Source organism: Poecilia mexicana, unplaced genomic scaffold (genome assembly GCF_051168715.1).
Source record: "Poecilia mexicana isolate PSO_F unplaced genomic scaffold, ASM5116871v1 scaffold_4, whole genome shotgun sequence".
Taxonomy (NCBI): Eukaryota; Metazoa; Chordata; class Actinopteri; order Cyprinodontiformes; family Poeciliidae; genus Poecilia; species Poecilia mexicana.
This window is the reverse complement of record NW_028263373.1, coordinates 30,764,391-30,777,144: the sequence shown is the minus strand read 5'-3', so window position 1 is coordinate 30,777,144 and position 12,754 is coordinate 30,764,391. Positions and strand designations below refer to the sequence as shown.

Sequence of the window (12,754 nt, the reverse complement as noted above, 5' to 3'; positions counted from 1 at the left end):
TGTAGTAAACAATCACCATCATTTCCCAGCAGATCAATATGATCTCTGATCAATTGCTCCATCTGAATCCTTCCATTGGTGATGTTCTCCATCAGAGCCAAAGCGCTCCTCAATTACCCGGCTCACCTTTGTGCAGCTACTTATATATGTGTGATTGTCTACACACCTTGATCACCTTAAAAATAATCAAACCTGAACTGTTTGGAGTTAATCTGCTGATCCAACCCTGTTTTCTTTTCTAGTGAGAATGAAATGACCCCATAGATGCATGAAATCTATGGGGTCATTGCGTCTTCGGCTCACAGACCAATGTGTTACATCTTTATGAGACAAAAACTGAGTAAAAGTGTTATTTACATTCAAGTGAGGTTTTCACATCCTTCTATTTTCGATTTCTTTATTTTGTGTGTGTGTGTTAGCTCACTGTCCGAGGACAAATATGGTTCCGTTTCCTCATTTACGTTTAAACAATAAAATATTAAAATCATGAAAAAAACATCGGGTTTGATGCTTCTTGGTCTAAATAACAGTGAATGTAGTCAGATTTCAGTGTATTTAGGTGAGTTTTGATGCTTTGTAGTTTATTGTTCAAAGAAAAAGTTTACGTGGCTGTCGCACATTTTCAGGGGAAAAGTGGTATATTTATGCAAACTTTGATGCAAAGTTTATTTTTATACATGCCGACTTCTGGGTATAGTATGGCTGCACATTTTTTGTGGGGTACACATGCTTTATATGTGAGGCCACTGGTCTTGTAATCAAGACATGAGAATGTGAGTGTGAATGGGTGAATGACTGAATGTACTCTAAAGAGCTTTGGGATCTTCTGGATTTGGTCAAGCGTGATACTAGTACATGCAATTCACTTGGGACTGATGGTCTCAGAGGAAAAGAGTAAAGCTGTCAGATCTGAGTGACTTGTGGAGGTGACCTTGTGAACAAATTGACCTTTGTCCTGTTTTTGGCAGAGGCTCCCTGTTTCTGATTTACAGTGTAGAAATGGCTCATGTGAACAGCTTTATTCCAGACTTATTTTGAAGAGATGGCTATGCAGCGACAAGATTCTGAGATGATCAAAGTTGGGACAGCAATGCATCTTTTTCTAAGTCATTCATTAATTATAGACAATCTGCTGTAGCTCTAATTTCCACATCAAGCTGTCAGTAGTGGTCCACTTGAAAACACATTGACTTTGAGGTTTCTAATTTTGGTTACTGGATCATCAAAATATCTAACCTTCTGCTTGGCAACATCAAGAGCTCCTGCATGAATGACCATATTTTCAACTGCTGGATGTTCATTCATAGTTGTCAGTGTTTTCTCAGACATGTCAGACACCATGTGATGGGAAAAGTACTTTGATCGTTTTCCAAATACAAAACAGTATAATCCTTTTCAGTGCCCCATCACTGGCAGTCAGTAACTTTGGGGCATTTTCTCGCTCCTGAGCGACTTTAGGAGGAAACTGTTTAGATGTTGCATCACACCTCTACTTGGTGTTTAAAGTTGAGTTTTCCCTCCTAGATTCTTGTTGAAGTGCTTGTTATGGCTGCTGCAGCCTGCTGTTTCTTTCTCCTTGGTACCGGTGTTGAGACGTTTCTCTCTTAAATATTTTTGAATCAATAATAAGGTTGTCTCGTTTTCATATCCAGCATTTGTTTCCACATTTACTTCAAGTTGATGAATCATTGAGTGTTTAGAATATAAAAGTAACTTCAAAAGCTGAGTATCTAGAACAACTTTCAAATGGAAAAAACTGTCAAAGGATCAAAAGGGTCCTCGAGGACCAGCGCCCTGCATCTTTTAGATGTGTCTCTTGACCAACAGATTTGAATTTAATGGTGAAACTGCCTCACTAGCGTGCATGTATGCAGGAGTCAAGCCGATATCCAGCATTGGAGTCAAGTGTGCTGAAGCAGAGACGCAGTTAAAAGGCAGGATACCGAGCCTCAAGGTCTGCATTTGAGACCGCTGCTATAAAATGAAGTCATTGATCAGTTTCAGGGCCAGTTTCAGCCCAAGGCCCTGAAGCTGCTTATCAAAAAGATTTGTAGAGCTGCTAATAGAAAACTAGCTTGAAAGGGTTGTGACTTTGAATGGTCCATTTCAACAACCAAACTTTTATACTAACGTCTTTGTATTTGTGTGAAACTGAGTTTTAACTTTAAATGAGTTGATTCTCATGATTGGCTCTATTTATTTCTGAGATTTTTTTGGCTTCTAAAAGGCGTGTTTGATAACAATTAAAACTTCTCAAATTTTAACATTGTTTAGCAAAATGTTTTTACATCAGGCTACATGGCTACTACATTGGCATAAGGTACTCAAAGTTGTAGTTGGTGATATGTTGTTTGCTGCTGAGCATGATGTGGCTAAAACAAACATCATTTTCACAAATGCGCCATGAGAAGCCTCTCCAGGAGCACTGCTAAAATTATTTTAAGGCACAAAATCAGCCCAGTACTGGTCCACATTGTCAGGCGAGAAAGACTTACCTGGTATAAATGTAATTTTTAGCTATTGGAATTATGACTAAGATAAATTAATTTAATCAAAGTGTGTCAACAATATGAATATGTGTATGTATTCCATCTTAAGTGCATACTAAACAGCACAGTCAGAGATGTTATGAGTTTATAGCAGGTATGCAAATGATCTAATCATCTGACTATGATTGCAGCAATCCACATTATTGGCAAAAACAGAGGGCCCCAAAACCAAATTTTGCTTAGGGCCTCATGGAGGCTTAGCTGGCTCTGATCTATTTAGCTAAATAAAATTGTGGCCTTTCTTTATTTCTCAGCTTTTTTCTGCCTTTTCACTCTTCTGATGTAGTTTTCTTGCTGATACATTGTTTCTAACCAACGTTGTGAATGGGTTGTGGCAAATCAACTTTTATATGCAGTCAGCAGCTGCAGACCTGCAAACTTCATGTTGGCTTCAGATTAACCTCAAGAACAGTATGTATACAGCATCATGGAATAGCTTTTCCAAAGACAAGCATCTGCATCCAAGCCATACCTTACTATGTGTAATGCAGAGCCTCAGATAGTGGAGTAAACCACACTGCTATGGGGCTCTAGAGCAGGGGAGATGGGTTTTCTGTAGTGATGGATCCAGTTGACAAGTTTGGGTTCAGCAGTTGCCAGGAGAACAGTAACCCCACCTCCAATGTGTCTTTGAAACTTCATCAGTCTTCCTCTTCATTCATCTGTCTGTATCTTTATGTGTCCCAAATCCCACCTCATCTCATCTCTCCATCAGGGCACCCACCTCAACAAACTTCGTTGCAAGCCGTTTCCAGATGCCTCACCAATATGTGACTGTGCGGTATGTTCCTGCTACTCTTAAGAAGGGGTGTCTCACTACAATCAGGCTTCACCCCTGTTCGCCAATCTGCTTGCTACATCAGTCTTGATCTCTTTCTTTGCAAATCTACTGTCTGTCTCTTTATATCTACAAACGGATTAATTTGAGTGTTTTGCCCAGCCAATGTCGGTGACAGTAACCATGATTTTGGACTGTAGATAAGCAAGGGTAATAAATACTTTCAATAACTAGGAAAAGCAAAGTCCTGAAATCTCAAAATTTTTTAAAATTCAAATGTGAGCCAGATCTCTGATTTCATATTCTTGCTTGACTTTTGACAGGCTTCTGCCTCCATGCTTGTTGGTTTGGCTGTGTTGGGTGTTTCAGCTAATTGTCATTGTGCATTCTTTCCAAGTCTGTCTCATTCCTGTAAAAACATAAACAAAACGAAAAAAAAACAAAACACTTTTCATACTTTCCTTACGGCTTTGTCAGGTTGGAGTTTGATCAAAGGCTTTGGGACAAGTGACCAGAGCTAAGAATCTCTTTCTGCTAAGAATCTCTTTATTTTTATTTTTTTTGCTTAACAGGTCATTCTGCTCTTGATCTGTCCCTAAAAATGAGCTTACCTTGGGACTGTTCCACATCTTGTTTAAATGCTTTTTTCCAAGTGGTAATGTGTTTGATTTAAAGCTTTCAAGTGACTTTTGATTCTGTTTTTTATAGTCCCCTTTTAATAAGGTTGGAGCCTGATATGATTTTAAGTCCTACAAATGAATTGATGAGAAGATGAGAGGTAGAACCAAAGATCAATTTATTTTCACGAGTTTGGCTATAGAAAACACATCAACACGCGGCTTTCACAAATGTGAGTCCCAGCCCCATGACCTTGGCGATATGTTTACCCTTTATCACAACCTGCTTTCCTGTCTGACAACTGTCAAATAAAAGCCATTCAAGCCATCGAGCCTAGAAATAAATACATCAAAAACTCCCAATGTCTTTAGATACATTCAGCATATTTAGTTTATTTGGATCATCCTCGATGATATTTGTGAAGTCTTCAAATCAAATACTTGGACCTCTCCAGGATTCCCTGTCGTCTTATTGAAGGTTCACCTCTGCATAACATTTGAAACCATTTTTTCAGCAATAAACATTATAGGCATATTTATGTTTCTTCATGTTGTGATCAAAATATATGTCTGACATTTCTGCAATCTCTGTTGTAAGGTCTATGTTTACAGGTAGAAGGTATGTAACCTTGTTTATGCTTGCCTATAATTAATGATTAATGTTTTTATTCTGTTTTGATCATATTGCTTTCTGTCTTTTCCTTCTCCTGTGACCTCAATGATTACAGCTTCTCTTTATTATGATTGTTAATATACTTCCACTGTGCACAGCTGACAGGACATGGCCTGTTGCTCCTAATTTAGTTATGAAAACTTATACAGAGTATTTAAAAGCCCAGACAGTATTTTGTGTACATGTACAAGTCATTGTACATACAATACTTGCCAAAAGTATTTGCTCACCTGCCTTGACTCTCATATGAGTTTAAGTGACATCCCATCCCTAATCCATATGGTTCAATATGACATTGGTCCACCCTTTGCAGCTAGAACAGCTTCAGCTCTTCTGGGAAGGCTGTAAACAAGGTTTAGGAGATTTTATGAGGATTTTTGACCATTCTTCCAGAAGTGCATTTGTGAGGTCATGTACTGATGTTGGAGAAGAAGGCCTGGCTCTCAGTTTCTGCTCTAATTCATCCCAAAGGTGTTCTATTTGGTTGAGGTCAGGAATCTGTGCAGGCCAGTCACGTTCATCCACACCAGACTTTATGGATCTTGGTTTGTGCTCTGGTGCACAGTCATGGTGGAAGAGGAAAGGGTCAGATCCAAGCTGTTCCCATAAAGTTGGGAGCGTGGAATTGTCAAAATGTCTTGGTATGCTGAAGATTCAGAGTTCCTTTCACTGGAACTAAGGAGCTAAGCATCTGGCAATGCAATGTAAAGTTTGCATTGTGCCAGATTTTACACTTGGCACAATGCAGATTGCCAGATGGAGAAGCGCGATTTGTCACTCCAGAGAACACGCCTCCACCACTCTAAAGTCCAGTGGCAGCAGCTTTCCACCACTGCATCCAACGCTTTGCATTTCACTTGGTGATGTATGGTTTGGATGCAGCTGCTCCACCATGGAAACCCATTCCATGAAGCTCTCTGTGCACTGCTCCTGAGCTAATCTGAAGGCCACATGAAGTTTGGAGGTCAGTAGTGACCGACTCTGCAGTTGTTGACCTCTTTGCACTATGCTGACCCCACTCTGTTAGTTTATGTGGCCTACCGCTTCATGGCTGAGTGGCTGTCGTTACCAAACATTTCTGTTTTCTTAGAAAACCCAGCTGACAGTTGAAACTGGAATATTTAGGAGCGAGGAAATTCCACGACTGGATTTGTTGCACAGGTAGCATCCTATCACATTTCCACGCTGGAATTCACTGAGCTCCTGAGAGCGACCCATTGTTTCACAAATGTTTCTAAAAACAGTCTGCATGCCTAGGTGTTTCATTTATACACCTGTGGCCATGAAAGGGATTGGAACATCTGATTCCAATCATTTGAATAGGTGAACAAATGCTTTTGGCAATACAATATAGTACATGTCTGTCGATAAAATAGCCAATTTTACTGAAGCAAGAGTAGCTGCTTCAGTAAAAGCTACTGAAAGATATAAACTATGGAAAGACTATATCTTTCCATATTCTGCTAGACTATAGAGGAATTGGAGTTCAAGCCTAATAAGTTTTGAGAAGAAAGACATTTGAAAGTCCTGCTGTCAAACTGAAAATGTGTGCTCTCGAATTATGGCAGAAAGATTTCCCCATAGTAGACTAAGGAATACCAATTTTAGTACGATGCCTTATCTATTTTTCAGAAATGATGTACACACATAAAAATAGAAAATACTGTGTGAATTGTAGGATTTTTGAATAGTTTAGTCAATTTGCATGATTAAAATACAGATCAACAAGCTGAAGAAAGAAAAACACTGGGTCAGTATCAAAATCTCATTTGATTTTGGAGTGGAAGTACCTTATTTAGCAGGAAGAATGCTGTAAGTCTTTCTGTGGCCTCCTTTGTCTTACAGCTGTGTTCACCCTTCTGTTGCAGCTGTCCATGCTCTTCACTGAGGAGTGTGATAAGGTGCGGGACCTGATGCACGTCCACTCCTTCAGCTATGACTTTCACCTGCGTGTGGCTCACCAGTACTTGGTTGGATGCCACATGACACTTCGCCAGGGCTACCAGCTTACGGACTTTCTTGATGACTTCATCTGCCATTACCCAGATATTCCCAAGTTTGGCCGCAATCACATCTTTCAAGGTGATGCATTTCTTGCTGCTTCTAATACAGATGAACATCCACTGTAAATAGTAGGGCTTTCAGAAAAAATAAATTGCTTTATCTTTCAATTATCTACACCAAATTCCACGTAATTTTGATGTGGGATTTTGTGAAGTTCATTATTTCAGGTAAAAGTGAAGAAGAAAAGCTATCTTTCCAAAGGACAATTTTATAGTGGACTTAGATGAGATCATTAAAAATCATATGTGAGAATTTTTTGATGAGACACTATTTCAGTTTTATTTGCCAAAAATATTTTTGAGTAATAAATCTACATACAGCTGTTGGTCCCAATCCAACAAATAACAAAGAAATTAAAAGCAAAGACACAAAGCTAATAATTTCAATTCGTTTTTCATCATTTTGCAAATGTTGTTGAAACTTAATTATTATCTACAGAACTCATATTTCAGTCACAATAAAAAAAAAATCGCAATGATAATGGTACAATAATAGTCCATGTCAGGAAACGCCATACACTGATCATTTTCTTCACACTGGCATCTTCAAGACGGGCAGTGTGTTGGAAGGAGGGCTAGAAAACAAAAAAGTTGATAATGGCCACAGTAAAGTGGATGATGTAAGCCATTTGATTTCTGACTGAATCTACAGTTCTGTCAGAATGACACTGAAATCAAAAATATGAATGACTTCTTTTAATATCTAATAGCCATAACAATTGGAAAAGTTCTTAAAAAATGTTAGTTATTATTTAAACCCTCCCATTCTTTCGAGTCTCTGAACCTTTGTGGAGGTAGTGAATATGTTTGCTTCATGTTGCATTCCCCAAACGTTAAGGCTTTGATTAAAATGAAACAACGTAAATATCTTACATATTTTTTTATATTTCTATAAAGGAAGCTTTTCGGTCTCCACGGGGATAATAACAGCTCACCAGCTCTACAACTATATCACTGACCACACCAGCTCTTACGGCATGAAGCCTCTCCGCATGTCAAAGACTGCAGTTGCTACTGACAACAAGAAAGGAATGGCTGACCTCCATGAATATGCACTGGTGGCTCTGTGGAACAGGTCAAAACACATCCCAGTAAACCCTAAATAAACCGACTCTGTTTATGTTTGACCAATTTTAATGAAACATTCTGTCTGTTCTTGTGGTTTTGCTTCCCACGCAGTTCGGGCTCCTACAAGGACCTGGAGGGCCTCCACCACCATGACGACTTTGACGTGTCTCTGGTAGTGTGCCACAATGCTGTTCCATTTGAGGAGCAGTCAGATGGGGAGAGGCATTTGCTAAGGTAATAATGAGCAATAGAACAGTATATGTTATTATGAGAGAAAATTTTTAAAGCTTATTAACCCTTTTTAAAACCTTTTGACTCGTTAAATCCTCTCTTATACCCGGATTCAGAAAATGCTGTGCGCAAAGACTGAGATCACACAGAGATAACAGCGTCGCAATAATCAGCATTTATTCAAGACAGATGGATACTATCACCACAAGAGCACATCACAAAACTCAAAGCACAAACAACACATGAATTTACCAGAGACAAAAAGGACAAAAGATGGAAACGACAAACAAAAAGCAAAGACCTCTTTGGAGAGTTGCAAAAGCAAATCGAGTTTGTTCCTCACATGCACAAATTTTTATAGTAAAAGCGTATTCTTCTCTTTAATTTATTCAAATAAGGGGTATCTTTGCTCATCCACCCAGGAGCTGTCTCGACCCTCTTTAAAGTTAGAGACTCCCTGCAATTTGTTTTCAAGATCAAACATCAGTTGTCAGCTTTATCTAAGCGAAGTGGAAGCAGAGCTTCTCCTCCACTGGCCTGAACTCATCCTGTTTTTGTGGCTTTTCACATATCGGTGTGAAGCTGGAACTTCTCCTGATTGTTTCCCACACAGACAAAAGGCAGATCAGAAGATCTTAGCAAACAATCTGCTGTAACTACAGGTAACATAAAGATTAGTCCAAAAACTATATTTAGGTTATTTCAATCAAGACATGTTAAGTTTTAAAACTAGCATATTTTAAATTTGTTTTCTTAACAATGTATATATTATGTATAGTGTGTGTGTGTGTGTGTGTGTGTGTGTGTGTGTGTGTATGTATCAGAGGTCACGCTAGACTTTTTTGTTATCCGTCATTTCAACCAACATTAAAAAAATCAATCATGTTCTATTTTTACCTGTCAAATTATAATCACATTAACATCGGCTATTTATTTGTTTTGCGGTTTGGTCAATATTCACCCAGTTGAACCATGAACCCAGATCCCTTCACACATAAAGCAGATAAATGCATCTAACTTTTTCTCTGTGACGCAAACCACTGACTGAGGCCCCAATAACTTATAATAAATTAAATTAAGACTCCACTTAAATTACCATCACTTCACTTGCTGTGGTCTGAACGCACAGTCTCTCAAATTCCTCCTGGTCACATCTGCAGAGAGATCTGCACTAGTTCATCAGTCAGTTGGATCTGTCTGATCCAAACCGATCAATTGAACTCTGCAATTTTTTAACCCTATGCGTGGTCCGGTGTGTGCTTTTACGAGGATTTTTTTGCGTGCTTTCACTTCCCCGAAATGGACAGATGTCCATGTCCATTTCTGCTGCACTTTTGAGCGCCGCTCTCCTTCTGGGCGTGGCAGGGTAATCTCTTCCAGCTCCATTTGTTAAAACTGCAGGGTGAGTTAAGTTTAATTCTTTACAGCAGCGGAGATGTGTACGCATTGGTTGTGCAGCGGACTGCGCATGTGTTACAACTCCACCCTAAAATTCCTAAAGTAAATTCTGGCACTGGGCTTTTAACATAAAACGAAAAAGTAATCCGAACAGTTGATGAGTAAAAAAAAAGTATAATTTATTTTACAATCCTGATAAAACAACATCTACAGGAGACATTAAAAAAACACAGGGGAGCTTAATGCTTCAGGGTCTCCAAGGCCAAAATAATAAACAAAACACCCCCTTATAGCTATAAAATAAAACAACCACTTGCTAAAGAAGAACTAAAAGAAAATACAAAACCTAAACTCCCTTACTAACCAAAAACAGGAGAAAACAGGTTACAACAAAAATGGCAGAGAACCCCTACCAGCTTCCACCTCTGAACAAAAACACTTCTTGAACAATTGTTCACAAAGATGCTTACAACAAGCTCAGTTCCCACACACAATCAGGTCCCACACAGGATCACAGGTCAAACAAAAGGAGGGATCTGGCATCTCCAGCTTGCTGCTTATAGCCCCAACACACTTCACCTGCAGCAATCAGGCAGAACTGAAACAGAAAAACACAGGGCTCTCTCAGAAAGAGAGCCCCTAGAGGTCAGTGACTGTAACAGCATGTTATGGTCTAATTTATTTATTTATTTCCTAAAGATAAACTGCTGGCTCCTCTGTTTAGACTATAACTGAATTAACACAACATTGCATTCTCTTCAGTTTTCTCTGTTCTTTAATGGAGACTGAAATTAAACGCACCATTTCAACCAAAGTTTGGAACGTGCTTCCTAACCAGACGCTCCAAAGCGTCCAGTCCATAACTCTTCAACACGCTGTCAGCTCCCGGTCAGAAAGATGCATTTAGTTCAGTGTCCATGAGATATTAAAAAAAAAAAATTATTGATTAATTTTAGCTGCCTCTGCGATGAACTCTTTGCGTAAAGTCTATAATGTCTGCCCATGTGCACCAGTCAAGTGTGTGAATTATAACCTGACAGACGGGCTTCAAATAAAAGATAATCGGTCAAGTACGGAAAATATTCTGTTAACGCAACCTCTGACAATACATATATATATATATATACACAGTACAGACAAAAAGTTTGGACTATGAAAATTGTAGATTCACACTGAAGGCATCAAAACTGTGATTTAACACATGTGGAATTATATACTTAACAAAAATGTGTCAAAAATAGGTCAGGGGGGAGTTAACTACAACTCCCCACCCCGAGACTGGGTATGCAGCCCCAGTAATGAACGAACTATCAAAGCTGAACGAGACAGCAACTGACCTGAGAGAAAGAATTGTGGCCCGAATGAACACCAGGCAACCCCGACGCCAATTACAACGGCTGAGTGAAGTACCATCAGAAAGTCTCATTGAAGATGTGAATGCAGCATTGAGAACAATCCCTACCAACACCATAACAGAAACCAATGAGCTGATATACAACTCAGCATCAGTGATCCTTGAAATGCTCCATGAGCAACCAGATGCCCATACCTGAAGCACTCGAAACTGCCAAACAAAGGCTCCAAGCCTTGGCCAGCCGCCTAAAGAGATACACAAGAGAGAATGAAGCCAGGAGGATTAACCGGCTCTTCTCCACCCAACCATCACTGTGGCAGATGTCCAAGAAAGAGTCTCGGGTATGAAAAACTGGACAGCACCAGGGCCTGACATGATCCATGCCTACTGGCTAAAGAAACTCACTGCCCTCCACGAGCGACTGGCAGCTCAACTGAACCAGCTGCTACAGAATGGGACTCACCCTGAATGGTTAACTGAAGGGCGCACAGTCCTGATCCAGAAGGATCCCTCAAAGGGTTCAGTCCCATCCAACTATCGGCCGATAACCTGTCTCTCTACAACATGGAAGCTCATGTCAGGCATCATAGCAGCTAAGATAAGCGGGCACATGGATAAATACATGAGCACGGCACAGAAGGGCATCGGCATAAATAGCAGAGGAGCCAAACACCAACTCCTTGTAGACCACACTGCAAAACCCGACACACCAACCTGTGCACCGCTTGGATTGATTACAAGAAAGCCTATGACTCAATGCCACATACCTGGATCATTGAATGTGAAAATGTGGAAAACCACCCTTGAAGTCCATCAAATGTGGCATATACCAAGGATATGCTCTGTCCCCACTGCTGTTCTGCATAGGCCTGAACCCCCTTAGCCAAATCATCAACAAGACTGGCTACGGATACCGACTCAACAATGGGGCCACAATCAGTCACCTCCTCTACATGGATGACATCAAGCTGTACGCCAAGAGCGAGCGAGACATCGACTCACTGATCCACACCACCAGGATCTACAGCACAGACATTGGGATGTCATTCAGACTAGAGAAGTGTGGCCGGATGGTTACAAAGAGAGGGAAGGTCGTCCGCACAGAAGGGGTCTTACTCCCAGAGGGAACAATAGCAGACATAGAGCACAGCTACAAGTACCTGGGAATACCACAAGCAAATGGCAACCTCGACGAGGTCACAAGGAAAGGAACCACAGCCAAATACCTCCAACGAATAAGGCAAGTCCTGAGAAGCCAGCTCAATGGCAAGAACAAGATCCGTGCAATAAACAGCTATGCCTTACCAGTAATCAGATACCCTGCCGGAATAATTAGCTGGCCAATGGAAGAGATAAAGGCCACAGACGTTAAGACTCGGAAGCTACTAACCATGCATGGAGGGCTCCACCCCAAATCCAGCACCCTGAGACTGTACACAAGCCGTAAGGAAGGAGGCAGAGGACTAGTGAGTGTGAGAGCCACTGTCCAGGATGAAACATCCAAGATCCATAAATACATCAAGGACAAAGCCTCAATGGACGATGTGCTCAGTGAATGTCTCAGACAATGGGGAACAGAGGACGAGATGCTGGAGGAACCATCATGGGAAGACAAGCCCCTACATGGGATGTACCACCGACAAATAACTGAAGTGGCTGATATCAGGAAATCCTACCAATGGCTGGAGAAAGCTGGACTCAAGGACAGCACAGAGGCCCTCATCCTGGCCGCCCAGGAACAGGCCCTCAACACCAGAGCAATAGAAGCTCAGATCTACCACACCAGACAAGACCCAAGGTGTAGGTTGTCCAAGGAGGCCTCTTAGATAGTCCAGCACATAACAGCAGGGTGCAAGATGCTGGCAGGGAAAGCGTACATGGAACGACATAACCAAGTGGTGGGCATAGAGTACAGGAACATCTGTGCCGAATATGGACTGGAAGCCCCGAGGTCAAAGTGGGGAACACCCCCAAAGGTGGTGGAGAATGACCGAGCTAAGATCCTGTGGGACTTCCAGATCCA

General features: G+C 40.8%; 1 protein-coding gene across 5 annotated transcripts in view; it reads left to right on the top strand.

Moving 5' to 3' along the window:
• Positions 1-12,754, top strand: part of szt2 (SZT2 subunit of KICSTOR complex) — a 170,437-nt gene that overhangs the window by 145,433 nt on the left and 12,250 nt on the right. For 4 of the 5 annotated variants that reach the window (XM_088005191.1, XM_088005192.1, XM_088005193.1 and 1 more), the window contains 4 exons: positions 3,265-3,330; positions 6,486-6,699; positions 7,578-7,755; positions 7,860-7,982. In XM_088005191.1, coding sequence (XP_087861317.1) covers positions 3,265-3,330; positions 6,486-6,699; positions 7,578-7,755; positions 7,860-7,982 — 581 coding nt within the window. The remainder of the gene's footprint in view (positions 1-3,264; positions 3,331-6,485; positions 6,700-7,577; positions 7,756-7,859; positions 7,983-12,754) is intronic. The other variant, XM_088005194.1, reaches the window with a different exon arrangement.